General features: G+C 48.4%; 1 protein-coding gene across 1 annotated transcript in view; it reads right to left on the reverse strand.

The window, feature by feature from the left end:
* Window positions 1–12,105: 12,105 nt before the first annotated feature.
* Window positions 12,106–24,043, reverse strand: part of LOC138293764 (uncharacterized) — a 113,117-nt gene continuing 101,179 nt past the window's right edge. The window contains 2 exon segments of the mRNA XM_069233106.1: window positions 12,106–12,402; window positions 12,404–13,364. Of these exon segments, the coding sequence (XP_069089207.1) occupies window positions 12,231–12,402; window positions 12,404–13,364 (1,133 nt within the window). The 3' untranslated portion in view covers window positions 12,106–12,230.

Raw genomic sequence — 24,043 nt, forward strand, 5'->3', positions numbered from 1 at the left:
AGTTACTTAGTGTGTGGGCACCCTGGCACTAGCCAAGATGCCCCCACATTGTTCAGGGCAAATTCCCCGGACTTTGTGAGTGCGGGGACACCATTAAACGCGTGCCCTACACATAGGGCACTACCTATGTGTAGCGTCACAATGGTAACTCCGAACAGAGCCATGTAACATGTCTAAGATCATGGAATTGTCACCCCAATACCATTCTGGTATTGGGGAGACAATTCCATGATCCCCCGGGTCTCGAGCACAGAACCTGGGTACTGCTAAACTGCCTTTCCAGGGTTTCACTGCAGCTGCTGCCAAACCCTCAGACAGGTTGCTGCCCCCCTGGGGTCCAGGCAGCCCTGGCCCAGGAAGGCAGAACAAAGAACTTCCTCTGAGAGAGGGTGTTACACCCTCTCCCTTTGGAAAAGGTGAGAAGGGCTGGGGAGGAGTAGCCTCCCCCAGCCTCTGGAAATGCTTTGATGGGCACAGATGCTGCCCATCTCTGCATAAGCTAGTCTACACCGGTTCAAGGATCCCCCAGCTTTGCTCTGGCGCGAAACTGGACAAAGGAAAGGGGAGTGACCACTCCCCTGACCTGCACCTCCCAGGGGAAGTGCCCCAGACCTCTGCCATCTTGGATTCAGAGGTGTTGCTGGCACACTGGACTGCTCTGAGTGGCCAGTGCCTCCAGGTGACATCAGAGGCTCCTTCTGATAGGCTCTTACGTCCCTTGGTAGCCAATCCTCCTAACCTGGTAGGCAAACCTCCTTTTCTGGCTATTTAGGGTCTCTGCTTTGGGGAATTCTTCAGATAACGAATGCAAGAGCTCATCAGAGTTCCTCTGCATCTCCCTCTTCACCTTCTACCAAAGGATCGACCGCTGACTGCTCCAGGACGCCTGCAAAACCGCAACAAAGTAGCAAGACAACTACCAGAAGCATTGTAGCGCCTCATCCTGCTGGCTTTCTCGACTGTTTCCAGGTGGTGCATGCTCTGGGGGTAGCCTGCCTTCACCCTGCACCAGAAGCTCCGGAATAATCTCCTGTGGGCCGACGGAATCTTCCCCCCTGCTAACACAGGCACTAAAAGACTGCATCACTGGTCCTGTGGGTCCCCTCTCATCGTGACGAGCGTGGTCCCTGGCACACAGCGGCTCTGTCCAAGTGACTCCCACAGTCCAGTGACTCTTCAGTCCAAGTCTGGTGGAGGTAAGTCCTTACCTCCCCACGCTAGACTGCAAAGCTGTGTTCCCCGTGATTTGCAGCTGCTCCGGCTCCTGTGCACTCTTCCAGGATTTCCTTTGTGCACAGCCAAGCCTGGGTCCCCGGCACTACTTCCTGCAGTGCACAACCTTCTGAGTTGTCCTCCGTCGTCGTGGGACTCCCTTTTGTGACTTCGGGTGGACTCCGGTTCCCTTTCCTTCCAAGTGCCTGTTCAGGTACTTTTGTGGGTGCTGCCTGCTTCTGTGACGGGTCCCTGAGTTGCTGGGTGCCCCCTCTGTCTCCTCCTCCAAGTGGCGACATCCTGGTCCCTCCTGGGCCACAGCAGCATCCAAAAACCTCTAACGCGTCTCTTGCAGCTAGCAAGGCTTGTTGGCGGTCATTCTGCACAGAAACACCTCTGCAAGCTTCATTGCGACGTGGGACATCCGTCTTCCAAAAGAGAAGTCCCTAGTCCTCTTGTTTCTTGCAGAACTCCAAGCTTCTTCCAACCGGTGGCAGCTTCCTTGCATCTTCAGCTGGCATTTCCTGGGCTCCTGCCCACTCTCGACACTGTTGCGACTATTGGACTTGGTACCCTTGTCTTACAGGTACTCAGGTCCAGAAATCCACTGTTGTTGTATTGCTGGTGTTTGTTCTTCCTGCAGAATCCCCCTATCACGACTTCTGTGCTCTCTGGGGGTAGTAGGTGCACTTTACACCTACTTTTCAGTGTCTTGGGGTAGGCTATTTTTCTAACCCTCACTGTTTTCTTACAGTCCCAGCGACCCTCTACAAGTTTACATAGGTCTGGGGTCCATTCGTGGTTCGCATTCCACTTTTGGAGTATATGGTTTGTGTTGCCCCTATACCTATGTGTTCATATTGCAACCTATTGTGATTCTACACTGTTTGCATTATTTTCTTGCTATTACTTGCCTAATTTTGGTTCGTGTATATATGTCTTGTGTATATAACTTGTCCTCATACTGAGGGTACTCACTGAGATACGTGTGGCATATTGTCATAAAAATAAAGTACCTTTATTTTTAGTACTACTGTGTATTGTGTTTTCTTATGATATTGTGCATATGAAACCAAGGGTATAGTAGGAGCTTTACATGTCTCCTAGTTCAGCCTAAGCTGCTTTGCCATAGCTACCATCTATCAGCCTAAGCTGCTAGAAACACCTCTTCTACACTAATAAGGGATAACTGGACCTGGCAGAAGGTGTAAGTACCTCTGGTACCCACTATAAGCCAGGCCAGCCTCTTACACATGGCGAGTGTGTTAACCCCTTCGCTGCCAGGCCTTTTCCCCCCTCCTGTGCCAAGCCTTTTTTTGGCAATTAGGGGCAGTTTGCGCTTAGGCCCTCATAACTTTTTGTCCACATAAGCTAGCCAAGCCAAATTTGCGGCCTTATTTTCCAACATCCCAGGGATTCTAGAGGTACCCAGACTTTGTGGGTTCCCCTGAAGGAGGCCAAGAAATGAGCCAAAATACAGTGAACATTTTGTTTTTTTCAAAACAATGGGAAAAAGGGGCTGCAGAAGGCGGCTTGTGGTTTTTTCCCTGAAAATGCCATCAACAAACGGTTTGCGGGGAAAAATTACCAGCTTCCCAGCTTTCAGGAACAGGTAGACTTGAATTAGAAAACCCAATTTTTCAACACAAATTAGGCATTTTACTGGGACATACCCCATTTTTACGATTTTTTTGTGTTTTCAGCCTCCTTCCAGTCAGTGACAGAAATGGGTGTGAAACCAATGCTGGATCCCAGAAACCTAAAATTCTGAATTCAGCAAGGGGTAATTTGTGTAGATCCTACAAGGGTTTCCTACAGAAAATAACAACTGAAAAATAAAAATATTGAAATTGAGGTGAAAAAAACAGCAATTTTTCTCTACGTTTTAGTCTGTAACTTTTTCCTGCAATGTCAGATTTTTTAAAGCAATATACCGGTATGTCTGCTGGACTCTTCTGGTTGCGGGGATATATAGGGCTTGTAGGTTCATCAAGAACCCTAGGTACCCAGAGCCAATAAATGAGCTGCACCCTGCAGTGCGTTTTCATTCTATACTGGGTATACAGCAATTCATTTGCTGAAATATAAAGAGTGAAAAATAGCTATCAAGAAAACCTTTGTATTTCCAAAATGGGCACAAGATAATGTGTTGAGGAGCAGTGGTTATTTGCACATCTCTGAATTCCTGGGTGACCATAATAGCATGTGAATTACAGGGCATGTCTCAAATAGACGTCTTTTTTACACACTCTCTTATATTTGGAAGGACAAAATGTAGAGAAAGACAAGGGGCAATAACACTTGTTTTACTATTCTATGTTCCCCCAAGTCTCCCGATAACAATGGTACCTCACTTGTGTGGGTAGGCCTAGCGCCTAGCGACAGGAAATGCCCCAAAACGCAACGTGGACACCTCACATTTTTTCACAGAAAACAGTGCCTACCTGTGGATTTTGGCCTCTAGCTCAGCCGGCATCTGGGGAAACCTAGCAAACCAGCGCATTTTTGAAAACTAGAAACCTAGGGGAATCCAAGATGAGGTGACTTGTGGGGCTCTGACCAGGTTCTGTTACCCAGAATCCTTTGCAAACCTCAAAATTTGGCCAAACAAAACACTTTTTCCTCTCATTTCGGTGACAGAAAGTTATGGAATCTGAGAGGAGCCACAAATTTCCTTCCACCTAGCGTTCTCCCAAGTCTCCTGATAAAAATGGTACCTCACTTGTGTGGGTAGGCTTAGCGCCCACGAAAGGAAATGGCCTAAAACACAACGTGGACACATCACATTTTTTCACAGAAAACAGAGGTGTTTTTTGCAAAGTGCCTACCTGTGGATTTTGGCCTCTAGCTCAGCCGGCCCCAGGAGGGCATAAATGGTCTAAAATAAATTGCCACCCCCACCCCCTCCCCGGGAGCGACCCTTGCCTACGGGGTCGCTCCCCTTGCGTGACATTGGGGAAAAAAAAAAAAATCCCCGGTGGCTAGTGGTTTCTGCCCCCTAAAATCGGCCGATCTGCCGCCAGGGGGGCAGAAATGTTCTAAATACAATTTGCCCCCCAGGGGAGCGACCCTTGCCTAATGGGTCGCTCCCCATCTCTAAAAAAAACAAACAAAAAAAACCACAAAAATAAAATTTGCCCTGGCGCCTAGAGGTTTCTGCCTCCGCCACCCCGGGGGCAGAAATGGCCTAAAATAAATTTGCCCCTCCCCCACCCCAGGAACGACCCTTGCCTACGGGGTCGCTCCCATTGTGTGACATTGGTGCAAAAAAAAATCCCCCGAGTGGTTTCTGCCCCCTTGGGGGTAGATTGACCTAAAATCGGCCGATCTGCCTCCAAGGGGGGCAGAAATGGTATAAATATAATTTGCCCACCAGGGGAGCGACCCTTACCTAATGGGTCGCTCCCCATCTCTAAAAAAAAAAAAAAAAAAAAAAAAAATTTGCCCTGGCGCCTAGAGGTTTCTGTCCCCCCGGGGGCAGATCGGCCTAATATTAGACGAGGGGGGACAGAAATGGCCTAAAATAAATTTGACCCCCACCCCCCCAAACCCCCCCCCCGGAGCGACCCTTGCCTACGGGGTTACGACCCTTGCATGACATTGGCGCAAAAAAACAAAATCCCTGGTGCCTAGTGGTTTCTGCCCCCTTGGGGGCAGATTTACCTAAAATCATCCGATCTGCCCCCAAGGGGGGCAGAAATGGTCTAAATACAATTTGCCCCTCAGGGGAACGACCCTTGCCTAATGGGTCGTCCCCATCTCTAAAAAAAACTAACAAACAAAAAAAAAAACACAAAAAAAAAAACTTTTGCCCTGGCGCCTAGAGGTTTCTGCCCCCCCCCAGGGTCAGATCGGCCTAATAACAATAGGCCGATCTGCCGCCGGGGGGGCAGAAATGGCCTAAAATAAATTTGCCCCCCAACCTTCCCACAGGAGCGACCCTTGCCTATGAGGTCTCTCCCCCTGCATTACATTGGCGCAAAAAAAAAATCCCCGGTACCTAGTGGTTTCTGCCCCCTTGGGGGCAGATTGACCTAAAATCGGCTGATCGGGCAGAAATGGTCTAAATACAATTTGCCCCTCAGGGGAGCGACCCTTTCCTAATGGGTCGCCCCCCATCTCTAAAAAAACAAACAAAAAAAAAAACACACCAAAAAAAAAATTGCCCTGGCGCCTAAAGGTTTCCTAATAATAGGCCGATCTGCCCCCACGGGTGGCAGAAATGGCCTAAAATGAATTTGCCCCCCACCCGTCCAAACCCACCCCCTCCCCGGGAGCGACCGTTACCGGTAGGGTCGCTCCCCCTGCGTGACATTGGCGCAAAATAAAAAATAAAAATCCCAGGTGCCTAGTGGTTTCTGCCCCCCTTGGGGGCAGATTGGCGTAGCAAAAATCGGCCGATCTGCCCGCAAAGGGGGCAGAAATGGCCTAAAATAAATTTGACCCCCAGGGAAACGACCCTTGCCTAAGGGGTCGCTCCCCTTACGTTAAATTCACGTAAAAAGAAAAAACTCCCTGGTGTCTAGTGGTTTCTGTCCCCCTTTGGGGCAGATTGGCCTCATAAAAATAGGCCAATCTGCCCCCAAAGGGGGCAGAAATGGCCTAAATATAATTTGCCCCCTAGGGGAGCGACCCTTGGCAGAAAAGGCCTTCCAAAAAAATGCCCCCCCCTGGGAGCGACTTTTGCCCAAGTGGTAGCACCCTTATGCCAGTTTCAAAAATAAAAAATAAAATCCCTGGTGTCTAGTGGGCGTTTTGACAGCCGGATTGCTTTCAATCGGGCTGCCAAAACACAGAGAGAGACTTCAAAGGGAAGGAAATAACTTTCCTTCCCTTTGAAGCCTCTTTTGGCCTCCCTTTGCATTTCTCTTCCGATCAGGAGGAGGCCCTGAGACAAATCAGTGCGCAATCGCGCGCTGACGTCACGGGGGTGGAGGGGAGGGGGTGGGGGTGGAAGGGGAAGGGCTTCCCCTTCCATCCCTGCCTTGGGGGGGTGGGTGGGGTGCACATGGGGGGAGCGCTAGCGCTCCCCCCAGTTCCCGGGTGTAGGACGAGGTGATCTCGTCCAAGGCACCCTAGGGGTTAAGAGATAGTGATACTGAGTGACGGTAAGGTGGAAGAATGGATGGTAAATATGGAGGATTTAGAACGGTGGAAAGTATGGTGACATGTAAGATGGAGATACACTGTGGGTTTTATGTGAGCGTTGCCAGCATAATATGGGAGACACAATAACCAGATGATCGGGGTTTCTTATTGTGGGTTGTGATTGAATTGAATCTTTGGGGGGTGTAACTGAGATTAGGAAAATGTTAACATTCTGTGTATAGAAAGGTAATTCATTATTGGCATTTTGTGATGAAGTCAGTGGAGAAAAGTGACTCAAGAAATGTTGATTTTTATGGGGTTTGTTGCAGGAATGGCGAAAAGAAGTACGCAAGGCTGCGTCTGATGCTTTGGTAGTGGTTGTTTTATTGGTTATTGATAGTGGCTTCCTGGGTATTTCATACAGTCTTTATGCGTCTTGTCCGGGTAGTGGTTCACAGTTCACTCTCTTCTCTCTTTGTTTAACAGGTCTCGCGTGAAGCACATGTGGAAAGAAGAAGAAAGGTTTCGGTAAGTGCTGGTACTTTCCTTTGGGGGGTTCTTTTTCTTTGTCTGGCTTTCCCTCTCCTGCTGCTGTATCTTTCCTTCTCTCTCTTCTCTCTGTCTGCGCTTCTCCTGTGCTTTCCCTTTTCTAACAGGAGGTTGCCTTTACTTTTCTTTCTTGGTTCTCACGAGCAATACCTGTTCTGTTTCTTGTCTATCTTTTCCTTTTTACTCTTTCCTGCTCGTTTCCTCTCCTCTCCGCCTCATTTTTGTTTTATTATACAGCCCCTCCTTGCCCGTGTCCTTTATTTACAGTGCAGCCCCCTCCCTGTCAGTTTTATTTCTTGATAAAGTGCAGCCCCTCTTCCCCCAATCCCTCCTTAATTCCTCCTCCCGTCCTCCCTACCCCTGTCCCAGCCACTAACACGCACCTGATTATGCCACGCTTCTCCTGAAGCGTGCCAGGCCAATGGATTCCGCCTCCCGGAGACTGACTCTTCGTCTTCTTCCTGAGCGGGCCAACCGTCGTGCGGCTCTTCACCCTCCTCTCGTCCCCGATTGGGACACTCGGCACCTCGAGCTCCTGGGTTCCTCTGTACTCCTGGTCTTTCTCTCCTCTCCGTCTTCTTTCTTGCTCGCAGCGCCCTCCTGAAAACCCGAGTTCGGGTTCTTTAACCGTCCGTCTTCCCGCCATGACCTCCATGCTTCGCCAGGATTGGGGAGCCGGCCGAGGACTTCCGGGTCCTCAGTGGCAGAGTCAGCACCAGTGGCGGACTCGTGCGGGCCGGCCTCGTCCGGCCCGTCACAGGGATATATGTTTTCATTTCAGGTTACAGTCTTTGGATCTTACTGTGGGAGAGTTTATCTTTGTTTCATCCTGAGGAAGGTGGTAGGACATCAGGAAAACCACTGAAATGCGTTGACGCAACATTTATTCTCAATCTGTTAAAATAACTGGATACTATTGAATTTTATCTGTATATTACATCTTGTATCCGACAGAATAAGAAAACAGTCCAGTACCATTGCACTGATGTATTTGATGGTGTTTCAAGATTCTACCTTTTTATATTATTTGCTGTTATTTTTATGTTCTTGTTTAATTTTAAGTTGCATCATAATTGTTGGGGTGGAGGTGGAATGTCTGGACATTAATGCACTTTTTAACAATCAGCATATTGTGCAAGCTTTGGTATTTGCTTTGTACACTTTGTAGAGATAATGGCAAATAAAAACTATATTTTGCAATGCAGTATATGGGACCTTGGTGTATATTTTTCTATATTGTTGTGGCATTGGCCTTATGAAAACAGTGGTATAGGTTGGGAGTGTGTCAAAAGGGACTGAATGTGATAGTGTGGCAAGAGGAGTGCTTTCTATTTCCAAGGGGAGACTTATTTCTGGTCAAAGAAAGACATTAGACATAAAGGGGATCACACGGGCCACAGTACAGTTTGGGTTAGAACTCAATGGGGGTCCTTATGCCCCACCAGACTGCCGACAGCGTGGCAGTGCAGGACCGCCAAATCATGACCACACAAGTGAACTGGTTGCATTGCAGCCAGTTCACCACCTGTACCGCCAGGGGGGTGGGACCACCTGGCTAAAGGTTGACCACCTTCGACCCGGCAGTCCACCTAACACCGCCCCTGGTATTTTGAGCATCCTTACCACCAGGGATTCCGTGGCAGCAGCCCCGTCATGAAACCCCTGGCGGTGAGGATACTGGCGACAGGAATACTAATTCCTGTCGCCACTGCAGGACTCCCCAACACCCCCTCCATGTAGGAGCCCCCCCACCCCCGACTCCATCAGAAGTCCTCCAGCTCCCAAGCAGCAACACCCCCTCCCCCGTTCTGTACCCCCAATCCCAATTCTGAACACCCCCTGCCCCAAATTCTGTACCCCCGATCCCTATTCAGACCCCCTCCGCCCCCCATCCACACACACAACACACTTGCATACATGCACGCACACCTCCATGCTCACTCATTTGCACACACAGCCACAACACCCCCACACCCCCGCATACACACTCCCCCACCCCCCGCATACACGCATTCACACAAGCACACAGACACTTGCACACACACACAACACCCCCTCCATTCACACCCTCCCCCAATTCACGCACACAACACTCAATGGGGTCCATGGCACTTGCTCCGCCACCAGTGCACCGCCAACACAACACCACCACGCCATCTACAATGTAGTAATACGGGGGGCGTGTTGTGGTCATGTGGCGTGGCGAAGGAGCTAGCTCCACTAGACCGCAGACCGCCAGTATGGCTGCTGGCAGCTTCTCTGCCAAATAATGGCGGTGAGCAGCCAGCAGCCATAATATGGCAGTCTGATGACTGCCAACACTGGCGGTCATGTGGCGGGTGTGAAATAGACCGCCGAAGTCATAATGAGGGCCAATATCCTTGTCTTGTAGCAACTTGAGAATCAGGACACACAGATAGGAAGGTTCGCTTGTCAGATACCCTGGGCCTTTCTACCTTGTTGTCTCCTAATCAACATGAGGCAGCTGTGGTCCCTTGCACGGCACAAGTCCTGGAAACCACGTGAAAACAATATCATTCCCAACGCACACATAAAAAAAGGGGAAGGTGCAGAAGAACCAATAGGTCTAATAACACCACTGACTAAATATTTATCCACGTAGCTTGGAGATGTCCTTGGCCAGGTTCAGTGAATGCACAGATACTATCATTTGGAATAGCAGGTCCAGGAACCAGGTCTACCTGACTGACGGTCAGGCTGTTGTTAGGGTGGAAATAGCTCATCTATTTCCTCATTAAATACACCTGAAAACTGTGCTTCGATACCAGGCAAGTGTCCATTTCTGGTAGTGTGGCCACAGCATGGCTGCACCAAAGCATTGACTCATGAATCTGAAATAGGAAGTGGAGTCTCTTTATGAAAACCAAAGTGTAAAGAAAAGTCTAAATGAAAAGAAACTGTTCTTGAGTGTCAACCTATACTAGGGTTGTGAGTGCTTACCACTGGCATTCCTAAAATAAATCCATACTGAGAGGAAGCAATAACATTCAAACAGGTGCACACGTTGGGTTTTTCATCTTCAGCCATGTACTTAAGGGTCACTGTGACAGTATATGCAGCTACAGATTCTGATGTTAATTCTGTACCATCACCAGCAGTTACTTGTTCAGAAGTTTCTTTGGTCACTACTGGTCTGGCCGGCCCCTTCACCATCTGTAAATCAAAGAAGTGACCAGTAGTCCCAGAATCTATCATAGTACAAATCAGGACAGGAGACTGGAGCATTGAGAGATAAATGAGTGTCTTCATGTCTTGGGCTCTACCTGAGCAAGGACAAGGGACTTCCCTGAGAGAACCCCATTCATCCTGCATCAAGGTTTGCAGTTTTCTGTCCAAACATCAGCATTGACTATGACCACTGACCTTCTGTCACTTCCAATGATTTCACCTTTTGGTTTTACTGACACTCTTTTACAAAGTATTATTTCCTAACACAATCTAGGCACTCTCTATTTCAATGCTTTGCATCTTTTTCTTTGTTAGAAAAAGATTGAAAGCTTCACTTCAATGGGGTCAGAGCTGCTGCCACCTGAAATCATGTTTTTACAAGCGCGATCTCTTTCTATGTACCCTGAATTCCTCTTAAAATGTCTTCAGTCTCCTTTTCTGTTATGAGGCCTCTGGTGTAATCATAAAGTGAGATTTATAAGATATGTGCATTTTGTTAGCTATGGGTCAATCTGACAGAGAACATCTTTCAGTTTATCCTTACGACGTGATAAAAAAGAGACACCTGCCCTTGTTTCTTCTAGTCACACGGTCTCGGCCACCAGCCAACTGAATTAGGTGAAATGCGCCAGAAGTGCTTGATTTTCTTGTTGAAAATCCAGCAGTACTCGGTCAGCTGACAACATGGTTGATCATTAATCTTCTCAAATTCAGATCTAGAGTTATCCCAGTTATACAAGAGAATTATCCTCTCTCTCTAATAGCTCTGTCCATAAAGCAGCGTCTCCTCCCAAATAGGAAATTAATCATTCTACCCCAGACTGGGAATCTCACACATTGAAACTGCACCTGAGCTAAGTAGGTTTGGACTTTTCTGTCTCCATTAAATCTCTTCAGAGCGGACGGCTGGACTACACGGGGTACTAATACAGATATATCAGGAGGTACAAAGGGGGCTGTACAGGGGGACTTGGAGGAAGCTGCATCTCTGTACCTTGGAGATGAAAGATTCATGATCGGAATGGGTTCCTAGGTAGCATTCGAGTGACCCTTGTAGGAAAAGCTGCTGCCTCTAACCAAGCCACAGCAAGGTCTTGTTAAGCCATGGAAAGACCTTCAACACACCATCTAAAGAGTATCAGTCACTCAAGAGGGCTCAATACGCAGGCTTATTTATCATGAATAGTTCTTGTCCTCAGGAGTTGGAGATGCTCAACAGGGTCCACCTCCAGGCACCTCTGACTGTGGCAGTAGAGTATCGGCAGGGCCAGGAGAAGGGGTTTAGGAAAGGAACAGCATGGAGGGAGTTCTGCAGGAAAAGAAACTCCTGAGAGTGTGCAAGATTATTCTGGACTAAACAGCCATTTATGATATTTTGGGAACTGCCTATAATAAATGGAAGCTCCCAACTGCCTGTTGTGGAAAGGTGGAGGACAAGTGGAACCTGCTAATCTGCTATGGACACAGAAAACATATGTGACTCATTAAATATTCATCTAACAACTTGAATTACCCATTAAGCATTTTTCCCCGTAAGCCTCTGCTAAATTACAACATACCTGTAAATTGTGCATTACCGAATCAACAGTATACAATCTAGAGTTCTTTTGGTTTATGGGGCTAGCAGGTCAAAAGATAGTTACAGTGAATTATGTCGAAAGGACAAAATACAGAGTTGCAGTGATTTTTTAGGTTAAACAGGACAAAAGATGGTTACAGTGAAAAGGGATCGATCTTGTTTGTATTATTACTTGGTGATTTAGAAAATGTCCTTTAGAGTAAAGCTCTTGGCATACACTGTGCAGTGTTAAGGTACTCAGTGTGCATTGTTCGGTGCCGCAGAAGATGTGCTTTTCGAGTAAAGCTCTTCTCACACTCAGTGCAGCGATAAGTCCTCTCTCCGGTGTGTTAACATTGATGCAATTGAAGATGTGCCTTTCGAGTAAAGCTCTTCTTACACCTGGCACAGTGGTAAGGCCTCTCGCCTGTGTGTACGCTTTGATGCCATACAAGGGGGCTATTCCAAGTAAAGTGCTTGGAACAACCAGTGCAGTGATAAGGCATCTCTCCTGTGTGTAGGCTTTGATGCTGTACAAGATGTGTCTTTTGATTGAAGAGCCTCTCACACAGTGCAGTAATAAGGGTTTTCTCCTGTGTGTATGAGTTGATGGTGATAAAGATTTTGCTTACATTTAAAGCTCCTCACACACATTGCAGCTATAAGACTTTTCTTCTGTGTGTATGCACTGATGCTGATGAAAAATGTCCTTTTGAGTGAAGCTCTTGGCACACACCGTGCAGTGATAAGATCTCTCTCCTATGTGTACGCTTTGATGCAGTACAAGGGTTCCCTTATTACTAAAGCCTCTCTCCTGTGTGTATAATTTGGTGTTGTAGAAGATTTGACTTTTGATTGAAGCGCTTCTCACACACAGTGCAGCGATAAGGCCTCTCTCCTGTGTGTATAATTTGGTGCTTTAGAAGATCTGACTTTTGATTGAAGCTCTTCTCACATACAGTGCAGCTATAAGGCTTTTCTCCTGTGTGTATGTGTTGATGCCGATAAAGGCTTTGCTTGAATGTAAAGCTCTTCTCACACGCAGTGCAGCTATAAGGCTTCTCTCCTGTGTGTATTCTCTGGTGCTGTAGAAGATGTGACTTTTGATTGAAGTTCTTCTCACACACAGTGCAGTGATAAGGCCTCTCTCCTGTGTGTGTTATTTGGTGCTTTAGAAGATTTGCCTTTTGATTGAAGCACTTCTCACACACAGTGCAGTGATAAGGCCTCTCTCCTGTGTGTATTCGATGGTGCTGTAGAAGATTTGACTTTCGATTGAAGCTCTTGGCACACACAGTGCAGTTATAAGGCTTCTCTCCTGTGTGTACGTTTTGATGCTGTACAAGGGTTCCCTTATGAGTAAAGCTCTTCTCACACACAGTGCAGCTATAAGGTTTTTCTCCTGTGTGTATGAGTTGGTGCTCATGAAAAGTTTTCTTTCGAGTGAAGCTCTTCTCACATGCAGTGCAGTTATAAGGCTTCTCTCCTGTGTGTGTTCTTTGATGCTGTAAAAAAGTTGCCTTTTGAGTAAAACACTTCTTACACCTGGTGCAGGGATATGGCCTGAGGCTGGTGTGTACTTTTTTGTGCCTCACAAGAATTGTTTTACTGATAAATCCTTTTTCACACACATTGCAAGCAAAGTGTCTCTCCCTCATGTGCATTCTGTGGCGTTTTCTTAAGTGGATATTTTGAGTAAAGTTCTTCTTGCATCCAGAACTTTTATGGCTCTCTTTCCCATCCATACTTTCTAAGTGTGATTGTTGTGCTGCAGAATGAAAAGAAGACAGAAAATTAAACATTGGGAAATATTTCTTGAAAAAGCTGCAGTTATAATATGGAAAGGTGGACAGATACAATTCAGGAAAAACTGTATGTTCTAACAAGGACAGTCACAGTTCACTGAGACCCAAATGGTTGCTAGGCCGCTCACAGGAAGTGCAGTGACGTAGTGAGTCAAGTGCTTCACAAGAAGCACACACTGCAGAGATTGAACCACAGCAGGGACCTGGGATACGCTAGCTCTAGTCTGTGTACTTATAGGGTAACTTCACCCCACGATCCAATGACATCAAAGGATCATTAATAAGAACTGGATCATTCTAAATGGGGACTGAAGTCTACCCTGACTCAGTCATGTACACTATTATGGGACTGTAGGAAAGTACCATCTTGCCTGGCATGTTACCCCCATTTTTACTCATCTGTATGTTTGTTTTTGCCTGTGTCACTGGGATCCTGCCAGCCAGGGCCCCAGTGCTCATAAGTGTGCCCTGTATATGTTCCCTGTGTGATGACTAACTATCTCACTGAGGCTCTGCTAACCAGAACCTCAGTGGTTATGCTCTCTCTGCTTTCCAAATTGTGACTAACAGGCTAGTGACCAATTTCACCAATTCACATTGGCATACTGGAACACCCATATAATTCCCTAGTATATGGTACTGAGGTACCCAGGGTATTGGGGTTCCAGGATACCCCTATGGGCTGCAGCATTTCTTTTGCCACCCATAGGGAGCTCAGGCAATTCTTACACAGGCCTGCCACTGCAGCCTGAGTGAAATAACGTCCACGTTATTTCACAGCACTTAAGTAACTTATAAGTCACCTATATGTCTAACCTTCACTTAGTGAAGGTTAGGTGCAAAGTTACTTAGTGTGAGGGCACCCTGGCACTAGCCAAGGTGCCCCCACATTGTTCAGGGCAAATTCCCCGGACTTAGTGAGTGCGGGGACACCATTACACGCGTGCACTACATATAGGTCAATACCTATATGTAGCGTCACAATGGTAACTTCGAACATGGCCATGTAACATGTCTAAGATCATGGAATTGTCACCCCAATACCATTCTGGTACTGGGGGGACAATTCCATGCATCCCCAGGTCTCTAGCACAGAACCCGGGTACTGCCAAACTGCCTTTCAGGGGTCTCCACTGCAGCTGCTGCCAACCCCTCAGACAGGTTTCTGCCCTCCTGGGGTCTGGGCAGCCCAGTCCCAGGAAGGCAGAACAAAGCATTTCCTCTGAGAGAGGGTGTTACACCCTCTCCCTTTGGAAATGGGTGTGAAGGGCTGGGGAGGAGTAGCCTCCCCCAGCCTCTGGAAATGCTTTGATGGGCACAGATGGTGCCCATCTCTGCATAGGCCAGTCTACACCTGTTCAGGGGTCCCCCAGCCCTGCTCTGGCACGAAATTGGGCAAAGGAAAGGGGAATGACCACTCCCCTGACCTGCACTCCCAGGGGAGGTGCCCAGAGCTCCTCCAGTGTGTCCCAGACCTCTGCCATCTTGGATTCAGAGGTGCTGGGGCATAATGGACAGCTCTGAGTGGCCAGTGCCAGCAGGTGACGTCAGAGACCCCTCCTGATAGGTGCTTACCTCTTTCAGTAGCCAAGCCTCCTTTCTTAGTAGCCAAACCTCCTTTCTTGGCTATTTAGGGTCTCTCCTCTGGGCTATTCCTCAGATTCTGAATGCAAGAGCTCACCAGAGTTCCTCTGCACTTCTACCTTCGACTTCTGCCAAGGATCGACTGCTGACTGCTCCAGAACGCCTGCAAAATCGCACCAAAGTAGCAAGACGACTACCAGCAACATTGTAGCGCCTCATCCTGCCGGCTTTCTCGACTGCTTCCTGGTGGTGCATGCTCTGAGGGCTGTCTGCCTTTACCCTGCACTGGAAATCCTGAAGAAATCTTCCGTGGGTTGACTGAGTCTTCCCCCTGCTCAAGCAGGCACCAAACGTCTGCATCACCAGTCCTCCGGGTCCCCTCTCGTGACGAGCGTGGTCTCTGGCACACAGGAGCTGCATCCAAGAGACTCACAGTCCAGTGATTCTTCAGTCCAAGTTTGGCGGAGGTAAGTCCTTGCCTCCCCACGCCAGACAACATTCCTGTGTTCTGCACGATTTGCAACTGCTCCGGCTTTTGTGCACTTTTCCAAGACTTCCTTCGTGCACAGCCTAGCCTGGGTCCCCAGCACTCCGTCCTGCAGTGCCCAGCTCGAGGAGTTGGCATCTGACGTCGTGGGACTCTCTTTTGTAACTTCGGGTGGACTCCGGTTCACTCTCCTTCCAAGTGCCTGTTCAGGTACTTTTGCAGGTGCTGCCTGCTTCTGTGAGGGCTCCCTGAGTTGTGGGGGGCCCCCTCTGTCTCCTCCTCTAAGTGGCGACATCCTGGTCCCTCCTGGGCCACAGCAGCATCCAAAAACCTCTAACGCGTCTCTTGTAGCTAGCAAGGCTTGTTGACGGTCATTCTGCACAGAAACACCTCTGCAAGCTTCATCGCGACGTGGGACATCCGTCTTTCAAAGGAGAAGTCCCTAGTCCTCTTCTTTCTTGCAGAACTCCCGGCTTCTTCCAACCGGTGGCAGCTTCCTTGCATCTTCAGCTGGCATTTCCTGGGCTCCTGCCCACTCTCGATGATGTTGCGACTATTGGACTTGGTCCCCTTGTCTTACAGGTACTCAGGTCCGGAAATCCACTGTTGTTGCATTGCTGGTGTTTTTTCTTCCTGCAGAATCCCCCTATCACGACTTCTGTGCTCTCTGGGGAATATAGGTGCACTTTACACCTACCTTACAGGGTCTTGGGGTGGGCTATTTTTCTAACCCTCACTGTTTTCTTACAGTCCCAGCGACCCTCTACAAGCTCACATAGGTCTGGGGTCCATTCGTGGTTCACATTCCAGTTTTGGAGTATATGGTGTGTCTCCTAGTTCAGCCTAAGCTGCTCTGCTATAGCTACCTTCTATCAGCCTAAGCTGCTAGAAACACCTCTTCTACACTAATAAGGGATAACTGGACCTGGTACAGAGTGTAAGTACCCCTTGGTACCCACTACAAGCCAGGCCAGGCTCCTACAGTTCGCATTCCACTTTTGGAGTATATGGTTTGTGTTGCCCCTATACCTATGTGTTCCTATTGCAACCTATTGTAATTCTACACTGTTTACATTACTTTTCTTGCTATTACTTACCTAATTTTGGTTTGTGTATATATATCTTGTGTATATAACTTGTCCTCATACTGAGGGTACTCACTGAGATACTTGTGGTATATGGCATAAAAATAAAGGACCTTTATTTTTAGTAACTCTGTATATTGTGTTTTCTTATGATATTGTGCATATGACACTAGTGGTATAGTAGGAGCTTTACATGTCTCCTAGTTCAGCCTAAGCTGCTCTGCTATAGCTACCTTCTATCAGCCTAAGCTGCTAGAAACACCTCTTCTACACTAATAAGGGATAACTGGACCTGGCACAGAGTGTAAGTACCCTTGGTACCCACTATAAGCCAGGCCAGCCTCCTACACCCAGCCAACAAACCACACCCAGTAATGCTGCAGGGAAAGCTTCTAGAAGGTCCTAGATAGGGACCACACCCTGACACACTCAATAAGCCTGCAGCAATCCCTTGCAAATTAACAGTTATGCAAACATCATTAATAGTGTTTTTCAAGGTTGAACTCTGCAATGCACAAGGTTAACATACTGCATATAAACACAATGCATGAATTATGCTCTTGCATAAAGACTGGGTTTTTGCATTTTTGTCGCCCGTAGAGCGCGCACTGTCCTGATGTTGACAGCCCTCCAATGGTTGAAAATGCAGTTTTAGCTTTAGCATCTTCTGATAATTTGATCTGCCAATACCCTGCAGTCAAATCAAAAGTGCTTAGATACTTGGCAGATGCCAGTGTATCTATGAGCTCATCTGCCTTGGGTATAGGGTGAGAATCAGTTTTGGTTACTTGATTGAGACCTCTGTAGTCAACACAAAACCTCATTTCTCTTTTACCATCTTTACAGAGGTTTTGGGACAAGCACCACTGGGCTAGCCCAAGGGCTTTCTGAAGGCTCAATCACTCCTACATCCAGCATATTCTGTACCTCTTGTTTTATGCAATCTCTGACATGGTCAGGCTGCCTATAAATCTTACTTTTGACAGGTAAACTGTCTCCAGTGTTGATTGTGTGGTCGCACCAGGTAGTTGTACCTGGTATCACTGAGAAGAGGTCAGAGAATTGGCCTAGGAGATTTACACAGTAGTCCTTCTGCTCAGCAGTAAGGCAATCTGCTAATACCACTCCCTCCACTAAGATATCCGCTTCAGTGGTGGAGAAGAGGGTCACTCTCTTCTTCCTGCCCCTCATCAGTTGCCATGAGCAGGGTTAAGTCAGCACTGTCATAGTAGGGTTTGAGGTGATTGACATGGAGCACCCTAAGGGGACTCCTGGCAGTGCCCAGGTCTAAAAGATAGGTAACCACACCCCTTTTTTCAACAATGAGATGGGGTCCACTCCATTTGTCCTGGAGTGCTCTTGGAGCCACAGGCTCCAATACCCACACCTTCTGTCCTGGGTGGTACTGGGTCAGAACAGCCTTCTGGTCATGCCATTGCTTTTGGAGCTCTTGGCTGGCCTGAAGGTTTTTACTGGCCTTTTTCATGTACTCAGACATTCTGGATCTTAGGCCAAGTACATAGTCCACAATGTCTTGCTTTGCAGCTTTTAAAGGTTGTTCCCAACCCTCCTTCACAAGTGCAAGGGGACCTCTTACAGGGTGCCCAAAGAGGAGTTCAAAGGGGCTAAAGACCACTCCTTTTTGGGGTACCTCCCTGTAAGCAAAAAGAGGGCATGGCAACAGGACATCCCATCTCCTTCTGAGTGTTTCAGGGAGTCCCATAATCATACCTTTGAGAGTTTTATTAAACCTCTCAACAAGACCATTTGTCTGTGGATAATAAGGAGTAGTGAACTTGTAAGTTACACCACACTCCTTCCACATAGCTTTGAGGTATGCAGACATGAAGTTACTACCTCTATCTGACACCACTTCCTTAGGGAAGCCCACCCTGGAAAAGATTCCCAGGAGGGTCTTTGCCACTGCAGGAGCTGTAGTGGTCCTTAAGGGAATTGCTTCACGATACCGAGTGGCATGGTCCACTGTAGGAGGCTGGCCTGGCTTGTAGTGGGTACCAAGGGGTACTTACACCTTGCACCAGGTCCAGTTATCCCTTATTAGTGTAGAGGGGTGTCTAGCAGCTTAGGCTGATAGAAAAGGTAGCTTAGAAGAGCAGCTTAGGCTGAACTAGGAGACGAGTGAAGCTCCTACAGTACCACTAGTGTCATATGCACAATATCATAAGAAAACCCAATACACAGATATACTAAAAATAAAGGTAGTTTATTTTTATGACAATATGCCAAAAGTATCTCAGTGAGTGCCCTCAGAATGAGGATAGCAAATATACACAAGATATATGTACACAATACCAAAATATGCAGTAGTAGCAATAGAAAACAGTGCAAACCATGTATAGTCACAATAGAATGCAATGGGAGCACCTAGGGATAGGGGTTACACAAACCATATACTCTAGAAGTGGAATGCAAACCACGAATGGACCCCCAAACCTATGTGAGCTCGTAGAGGGTCGCTGGGACTGTAAGAAAACAGTGAGGGTTAGAAAAATAGCCCACCCCAAGACCCTGAAAAGAGGGTGCAAAGTGCACCTAAGTTCCCCAAAGAGCAGAGAAGTCTTGATGGGGGAATTCTGCAGGAAAGACCAACACCAGCAATGCAACAATGGTGGATTTCCAGACGAGGGTACCTGTGGAACAAGGGGACCAAGTCCAAAAGTCACGATCAAGTCGGGAGTGGGCAGATACCCAGGAAATGCCTGGGTGCAAAGAAGCTGCCACCGGATGGTAGAAGCTGTGGATTCTGCAAGAACGACAAGGGCTAGAAGCTTCCCCTTTGGAGGATGGATGTCCCACGTCGTGAAGAGTCGTGCAGAAGTGTTTCCGTGCAGAAAGACCGCAAACAAGCCTTGCTAGCTGCAAGGGTCGCGGTTAGGGTTTTTGGATGCTGCTGTGGCCCAGGAGGGACCAGGATGTCGCCAATTGCGTGAGGAGACAGAGGGGGCGCCCAGCAAGACAAGGAGCCCACTCAGAAGCAAGCAGCACCCGCAGAAGTGCCGGAACAGGCACTACGAAGTGGAGTGAACCGGAGCTCACCCGAAGTTGCACAAGAGGGTCCCACGAGGCCGGAGGACAACTCAGGAGGTCGTGCACTGCAGGTTAGAGTGCCGGGACCCAGGCTTGGCTGTACACAAAGGAAATCCTGGAAGAGTGCACAGGAGCCGGAGCAGCTGCAAAACACGCGGTTCCCAGCAATGCAGTCTAGCGTGGGGAGGCAAGGACTTACCTCCACCAAACTTGGACTGAAGTGTCACTGGACTGTGGGAGTCACTTGGACAGAGTTGCTGAGTACAAGGGACCTCGCTCGTCGTGCTGAGAGGAGACCCAGAGGACCGGTGAAGCAGTTCTTTGGTGCCTGCGGTTGCAGGGGGAAGATTCCGTCAACCCACGGGAGATTTCTTCGGAGCTTCTAGTGCAGAGAGGAGGCAGACTACCCCCACAGCATGCACCACCAGGAAAACAGTCGAGAAGGCGGCAGGATCAGCGTTACAAGGTCGCAGTAGTCGTCTTTGCTACTTTGTTGCAGTTTTGCAGGCTTCCAGCACGGTCAGCAGTCGATTCCTTGGCAGAAGGTGAAGAGAGAGATGCAGAGGAACTCTGATGAGCTCTTGCATTCGTTATCTAAGGAATTCCCCAAAGCAGAGACCCTAAATAGCCAGAAAAGGAGGTTTGGCTACCTAGGAGAGAGGATAGGCTAGCAACACCTGGAGGAGCCTATCAGAAGGAGTCTCTGACGTCACCTGCTGGCCCTGGCCACTCAGAGCAGTCCAGTGTGCCAGCAGCACCTCTGTTTCCAAGATGGCAGAGGTCTGGAGCACACTGGAGGAGCTCTGGGCACCTCCCCTGGGAGGTGCAGGTCAGGGGAGTGGTCACTCCCCTTTCCTTTGTCCAGTTTCACGCCAGAGCAGGGCTGAGGGATCCCTGAACCGGTGTAGACTGGCTTATGCAGAGATGGGCACCATCTGTGCCCATCAAAGCATTTCCAGAGGCTGGGGGAGGCTACTCCTCCCCAGCCCTGACACCTTATTCCAAAGGGAGAGGGTGTAACACCCTCTCTCTGAGGAAGTCCTTTGTTCTGCCCTCCTGGGCCAAGCCTGGCTGGACCCCAGGAGGGCAGAAACCTGTCAGAGGGGTTGGCAGCAGCAGCAGCTGCAGTGAAACCCCGGGAAAGGCAGTTTGGCAGTACCCGGGTCTGTGCTAGAGACCCGGGGAATCATGGGATTGTCTCCCCAATACCAGGATGGCATTGGGGGGGCAATTCCATGATCTTAGACATGTTACATGGCCATGTTTGGAGTTACCATTGTGAAGCTACACATAGGTAGTGACCTATGTGTAGTGCACTCGTGTAATGGTGTCCCCGCACTCACAAAGTCCGGGGAATTTGCCCTGAACAATGTGGGGGCACCTTGGCTAGTGCCAGGGTGCCCACACACTAAGTAACTTAGCACCCAACCTTTACCAGGTAAAGGTTAGACATATAGGTGACTTATAAGTTACTTAAGTGCAGTGGTAAATGGCTGTGAAATAATGTGGACGTTATTTCACTCAGGCTGCAGTGGCAGGCCTGTGTAAGAATTGTCAGAGCTCCCTATGGGTGGCAAAAGAAATGCTGCAGCCCATAGGGATCTCCTGGAACCCCAATACCTGGGTACCTCAGTACCATATACTAGGGAATTATAAGGGTGTTCCAGTATGCCAATGTAAATTGGTGAAATTGGTCACTAGCCTGTTAGTGACAATTTGTACAGAGAGAGCATAACCACTGAGGTTCTGGTTAGCAGAGCCTCAGTGAGACAGTTAGGCATCACACATGGAACACATACATATAGGCCACAAACTTATGAGCACTGGGGTCCTGACTAGCAGGGTCCCAGTGACACATAACAAACATACTGAAAACATAGGGTTTTCACTATGAGCACTGGGCCCTGGCTAGCAGGATCCCAGTGAGACAGTGAAAACACCCTGACATACACTCACAAACAGGCCAAAAGTGGGGGCAACAAGGCTAGAAAGAGGCTACTTTCTCACATCCACTACCACAAGGATAAACCTGTTCCCTAAAGCTGTTGGAGGGTCAAGGGGGCCCACTATATCAACCCCTACCGTTTCAAAGGGCACCCCAACCACAGGAAGTGGAATTAAGGGGGCCTTAGGTGTGCCACCAGTCTTGCCACTGGCTTGGCAGGTCACACAGGAGCTACAAAACTCCTTAGTGTCCTCTGACATGTGAGGCTAGTGAAACATTGGAACAAGTCTGCCCCAAGTTTTGGTCTGGCCCAAATGCCCAGCCAAAGGAATGTCATGTGCCAAGGTTAGAAGAAACTCCCTATACTGTAAAGGGAGAGACCAATCTCCTGGCAGCTCCAGGTTTAGGGTCCCTTGACTCAGTATAAAGGAGGTTGTCTTCCCAATACACCTTATGGCTATCAGTGACATCCCCATTCTGCTGTTTGACAGCTTGCTGTCTTAAACCCTCTAGTGTGGGACAGGTCTGCTGTGCCACACTCAGCTCTTCCCCAGCAGGCCCCCTTGCACCCAAAAGCTCAGCAGTGTCTGCTGCCAGCTCATCAGGTGTAGGTTCTGCACAGGGAGAGGATTCCTATTCCTTAAAAGGGGAATCTTCTGGAGAGGGAGGGATAGTGGGCAAGGATTCACCCTTTCTACCCCTAGCTTTTGGGAGCACTTGGTCCATTGTTCCAGGATCCAAGCTTCCCAGTCCTCTTTGCTTCTGGGCCAGAGCCCTTGTCAAAGCAAAGATATACCCTGGAATGCCCAGCATTGCTGCATGAGCCTCCAACTCCACTTCAGCGCAAGCTGATGTTTCCAAATCATTGCCTAGTAAGCAGTCTACAGGTAAATCTGAGGCAACCACAACTTTCTTTGGACCACTAACCCCCCACCCCCCCCACAGTTGAGATTCACAACAGCCATGGGGTGGCTAAGAGTGCTGTTATGAGCATCAGTCACTTGGTACTGCTGACCAAGTAGCTGTTGATCAGGGTGAACCAGTTTCTCAATCACCATTGTGACACTGGCACCAGTGTCCCTGTAGGCCTGAACCTCAACACCATTTATTAGGGGAAGTTGCTTGTACTTACCCATATTAAGGGGACAAGCAACCAAGGTGGCAACGTCTATACCACCATCAGAAACTAAAACAGCCTCTGTGGTCTCCCTAACAAGACCAACCCCAACTACATTACCAATGGTGAGCCCAGCTACACCCCTTGACTGGCTATTTGTAGTAGCATTCCCCCCCACCACCTCTAATACTAGGGGCACTAGAGGATGCAGTTGGGGTGGTGGTAGTGGGAGCCTTGGTGTTTTTCTTTGGACAGGTGGAATCTCTTGCCCAGTGGCCTTTACTTTTATATAAATAACACCATTGCTTTTTGGGATTGTTTGAACGGGATTTGGACCCACCACCCCAAAGGATTTTTGTGGGCCTGATGAATACTCAGAATGCTTTTTATCTTTGTACCCACCCTTGTCTGAAGGCTTACCATCCTTCTTGCCATCCTTGTCACCCCCTGTATGAACTTTTCTGTTCACTCTTGTTCTGACCCATTTGTCTGCCTTCTTTCCCAATTCTTGGGGAGAGGTCAGATCTGAGTCTACCAAGTACTGGTGCAACAAATCAGACACACAATTGTTCAAAATATGCTCTCTCAGGATTAGATTATACAGGCTTTCATAGTCAGTCACCTTACTGCCATGTAACCAACCCTCCAAGGCCTTCACTAAACAGTCTACAAAGTCTGTCCGGTCTTGAGAGGACTCTTTTCTGGTATCTCTGAACTTTATCCTGTATTGTTCAGTGGTTAAGCCAAATCCATATAAGAGTGCATCCTTCAATACGTTGTAATTATTAGCATCACTTTCTCTGACAGTAAGGAGCCTATCCCTACCCTTACCAGTGAAAGATAGCCACAAGATAGCAGCCCACTGCCTTTGAGGGACCAACTGTACCATACAAGCCCTCTCAAGTGCAGCAAACCACTTGTTAATGTCATCCCCCTCCTTGTAAGGGGGGACTATCTTATGCAGGTTTCTGGAATCTTGTTCTCTTATGGGATTACTATTAAAAACACTGCTGCTACCACCATTGGGAACTAACCCCAACTTCTGTCTTTCCCTCTCTACATCTAGAGATTCCCTGTCTAAGGCCAACTGCTGCTGTCTTAGCTTCAGTCTGGCCTTTTCCAACCTCAGCTTTCTGAGTTCCCTGCCTAGGGTGTTATCCTCAGGATGGGAGGCTTGGGAGTTCTGAGACACAGAGGTGATGTGGGAATTGGCAGAAGTGGACCTGTCTCTAACTACCTGAACCCTAGTTACCTGGCCTTTTGGAGTGAAAGGTGCCATACTAGGATGTGACCCCCCTCCCACTACCAGTGTCACTAGGTGGCCCGTTAACTGGCAGGTCCTTAGATGAACCCTCCCCAGAGTCCTCAGGGCCCTC

The sequence above is a fragment of the Pleurodeles waltl genome, chromosome 4_2, assembly GCF_031143425.1.
Source record: "Pleurodeles waltl isolate 20211129_DDA chromosome 4_2, aPleWal1.hap1.20221129, whole genome shotgun sequence".
NCBI classification, from domain to species: Eukaryota; Metazoa; Chordata; class Amphibia; order Caudata; family Salamandridae; genus Pleurodeles; species Pleurodeles waltl.